Source organism: Branchiostoma floridae, chromosome 14, assembly GCF_000003815.2.
Source record: "Branchiostoma floridae strain S238N-H82 chromosome 14, Bfl_VNyyK, whole genome shotgun sequence".
NCBI classification, from domain to species: Eukaryota; Metazoa; Chordata; class Leptocardii; order Amphioxiformes; family Branchiostomatidae; genus Branchiostoma; species Branchiostoma floridae.
This window is the reverse complement of record NC_049992.1, coordinates 14,388,457-14,392,866: the sequence shown is the minus strand read 5'-3', so window position 1 is coordinate 14,392,866 and position 4,410 is coordinate 14,388,457. Positions and strand designations below refer to the sequence as shown.

Here is a 4,410-nt window from a genome sequence, read left to right as displayed (position 1 = left end):
TTAAAGTTGAAATATATTTCGGGTAATAATGAAAATCGACATCTTTACATATGCAAGTATACATAGCTAGATAGATAAATAGTACATAGATAGATAGATATGTATTAGTACAGGAGCCAATTCCTGAGAGAGGCCTAGAAATGTGATTTCGTTGCACCCACTTTACAGAAAAGGTTTGACCTAATTTTCCGGTAGAGGGGTCTTTGGTCCATCACCTAGTATGATTTTTATACCCAAATTGTGGTATCACTTTTTTGCTAGCTAAGCATAAAGGTAGAACACGTATTCTGCACAGGTGAAAAAATTCAATTTTCCAAGGGGGAGGGGCAAAAAACTAAACATCAATATTTTTCCATCAAAATTGGTAGGCTGGTACAACTTTTCATGGGAAATACATAAATGTTCATTTTTTCCCAAAATTTTACCTTTGTCCAAAAGTTATGTGTCTTAAAAGTTCGATTTTTAGACATTTTTTGTAACAAAAAACGAACTGTTTACTTTGCAAAATCAGACAATTAATTGTGCTACCTACGGGGCCTTGACTGATGAGTTAGACCTACCGTCCAAATCATACCCTCCATATCAACCTTTAAATCATTAAAATCCGTCGATGCGATCCGGAGATATGAATGTGTGAATGTTGACACATCTGTCATATTCGATTGCTAATATCGTCGCTAAGGCCGTTGCTAAGGCCGTTGCTAAGGAGGTTATGGATCATACTCCACAACAAAACTGCTATGCAGAACAAACTTTTCCGATGTATTTTGCTCTGGTTATCTCAGTAGAAGTGTAAGGAGAAATTTTGTTTTGTTTATTGTTAAATAGATGCAGGAATACTGTTTTTTAACGTCATTTCTTTCAGAATCATTAGCAAAACTGTTGCTAAGGCCGTTGCTAAGGGGGCATTTAGTCATGTTTCAAGCAAAATACCGCAGTTGAGAGTCAAGATTTCTGGCACATTCTGCTCATGTCATGTCGTAAACCATGCATAACACAAAATACTTTAATTGTTTGATTGATTGGTTGGTTGGAAATATTAACTGGGGCTCTGCATGGGGGATATAAGGATACTTGAAAAGAATTATGCTGATTTGACATATTTTTATTGTTCCTCCCTAATGTCACTAAGGTACCTTATCAAATCACCGCATATATCTACTGCTATGTTGAGCACAATGAAAAAGGCTCTGCATGGGGGTTATCAGGACACCAGAAATGTGATACCATGGATACAAAACTGTGTTAAATACAACAAATTGCCAAATATGATCTCCGACATCTATGTTAGAATGAAACAGTATATGGGATCTGCAAAAAAACTGTTTGCACACGGATCTGCATGGTATTCAAATTACAAGTTACATGGGAACAGAGCTCTCCAGACACTTGCGACAGTCGTATTGAGTGGCAGCTCGCTCCAGACCCTTGCGATTTAGCCCCGCCTATTGTAAGCTCCTCGCAATTCAGCCCCTGGCTGCAAAGAGTGAGTAGTCGGCCCACCCAATAACAATAACAATAACAATAACACAAACAGTAGACTGGCCCCCGCTTAATACATGTATGCACCAGTGTGTGGCCCAAGGGTTTATAGGAACGGTGGTAAGCAACGTCAACTGTAAGAACTGACTCACAAACAACCATTGCTATGAGAATGATTGAGATTGTCTCTGAAGGATGTGCTGAGATAGACAGTAGTCTTTCTTAGGTACAAAACACAGAGGAACACTCGAACACATGAAATATTAATTCCTTCCATTAAAGTCTAGAGAGCAGATGACAGACTTATTTAAAAAGCGTGGAAGGAGCTGGCACGTGGCTGCAGTAATCACACAGGGGGACGTATGGCAAGTATGATGTGAAGAGTTTTGTGCATTTTTTAAACAACTGCCATCAGGACAGGTATTGGGTGGACCCACTACTCTCTTCGCACCTAGGGGATGATTTGCGAGGAGCTTACAATAGACAGGACTAAATGATGTAAATCGCAAGGGTCTGGAGCAACTGACTTGCACATTTTACACAAGTCATTTAACTCTAACTTAAACACATGGAACAATTTTGTTATCCCAAACGTTTACTACAAAGAAATTATGGTATTTTGACATTATGCAAACTAGAATCTTATTTGCATCATTAGTATCTGTTAATGTTAAGTCGCAAATTCTTAATGTTTCACTGTCATGAATTATACTGAATGTGCATAAAAGTCCTCTTATGTAAAACACTAGAATTACAGATTTTCCTCAATACTTATACAAATCATATCCTCACTATCGTGACCTGTCATTGTGGACCGACTGCGTATTACTTTGTTTAATTAAAACTAATACTAGTATCCTTATCAATGTTTTAAAAATTATATTCCAGCTCCTAGAGCAAGCTGCTAGGGGCTTTAACCTGCACAGCATCTTTCTTGTTTCAAGAAATATCTGCCACTAAAATATCATGATCATAGAAGTGTCCAGGACATTACAGATACAAAAGACCTAAGCATGCTGTACTACCAGGTTCACACACCAGGGGACCCATAATCGATCTTAACCTTTGTCTTCTCAACACCTATTTACATACGAAACATCATTACAATCCATCCAGAGGTTCTTAAGTTATGCTGACCATAAATATCAGGAAACACAAACACAGACACGTAAATTTAAAAAAAATACCCCTATTTTTTATGGAGGCAAGAAAAGGATTTCCGAGATGGGGCAAATGCAGAGTGTTATCATTGTTGCATTTCAGTTCTGCGCTTGGAAAGTTTGGCTTCTCAGACCCACAGGCAGGCAATGTCATTTGCAACTGCAAGATAGCATCACTGAAGACTCACCTAAGATGGTAGATTGTACGTCAGTGAAACAACAAAGAGCGTGCAAGACAAAAAAGGGAAGGTGTCAAGTCATGTGCCAATGTCTGTTTGAAACTGATGAAGATATACAATAGTCTGGAGAGCTTTTGGTGTTTGCCACATGATTTTCCAACTCTGTCAGCCATACACAAGTCAAATCACAAGCTGCGACTGGAGTATAGCTCGTGGCCCCGGCTTGTTCGCACAGTCACAAAGTTGTCATTGAGGGATCAGGGCAGTCTCGACTGTCAAAGGCAGCCAACGGATGTCAGACAAGATGAAGACATAATATTATAATAATCACACTAACATCGGGGAGACTATGTTTGGCCAGAAAACTGATGCTGTACAAATGGTCCAGGAGATGCAGGGAGCTGATGGGAGGCTGTTGTTTTAGGTCAGAGAGTGGGACACAACCAGATTATAACTTTGTTAGGCGTTCAACAGCACATAGACCGCATGAAAGCACAGAATGTATGGCCACTGGTATGGGGGGGGGGGGGTCTGAGCAGGAAGGCATGTGGCACTACCTGGTGCTATTTAATACAGTGTATGCAAGTATTAAGTGCAGACCTCAGCTATGGTCATGTTTCAATGCAAAAGACGTAAACTTTTGCAAACTGGCAAATTAACTGGCAAATCATTAAAGCTAAAGCAACTAAAGCGCATAAAACCATTTTTCCAGGAAAGTTCCTTTTATACAAGCATCGGACACTATCTTAGGCACATGTACATGTGCAAATTGTTTTTTATAATTTGTAAAAGCGTTTTCTGGTGTAATTTTGTTTGCAGTGTAATAGTAGTCCACTGTGTTCTGCTGATGCAGTGGTCTGGACACTCTGCATCAGCACTCAATCTTCCTTCATCTTTTTCCACTGTATCCTATTCATTGCTAGCTTCCTGAGCTCCCACAGTTTTCTTTCAGACCGCAATGGTCCAAGACCTCTTTCCTTGAGGTCTGCCCTTAGCGTCATGTACGTGTATATGTAAAGCCAGTACATGGACCAGTGAGGCGCACCTAGACATCAGGAAAAGTGCGCAGGCTGAGTCGGCCAGCTTTCATTTTACCTGCACGTGCAGGTGATATTTCGAGCCCTGTGTAATGGGAGAGTTTTATTTTTACCTTTCCAAGAATGGCTAAGGTTATGTTTGAGGCTTGTAAGTCTGTGTGTGTGTGTGTGTGTGTGTGTGTGTGTGTGTGTTAATAGCATAATGCGAGAAGCCTTGGATGGATTCTGATGATATTTGGTAGGTAGCTAGGGGTCGGAAAAACGAAGGTCAAGTTTGATAATGGCCCCCTAGCGGCTTGCTAAGGTACTGCAGCAGAACCTCAATTTTTTTTATATCTCGAGTTCTGGACATGCTGTGGTTGTGATTTTTGAGTGGCAGATAGCCCTTGCGACAGAGTAAGTGCTTTAAGTTTGGACCCCTTAGCGGATTGTTTGGGACTGCAGTCGCCGATTTCCTTTCACACTTTGGACGAGAATAAGTCGACAACATGTAGATGGATCGTCATGATTTTAGGTAAATGTGCCAAAGTAACAATGTACACAGTGAAATAC

The 4,410-nt window shown here is 40.2% G+C and overlaps 1 protein-coding gene across 1 annotated transcript in view; it reads left to right on the top strand.

Annotated features, from left to right (window-relative positions):
- LOC118430166 (SET domain-containing protein 4-like) overlaps positions 1–2,377 on the top strand; it is a 6,690-nt gene extending 4,313 nt beyond the window's left edge. The window contains exon 7 of the mRNA XM_035840875.1: positions 2,371–2,377. Within this exon, the coding sequence (XP_035696768.1) occupies positions 2,371–2,377 (7 nt within the window). The remainder of the gene's footprint in view (positions 1–2,370) is intronic.
- The last annotated feature ends 2,033 nt before the right edge of the window (positions 2,378–4,410 follow it).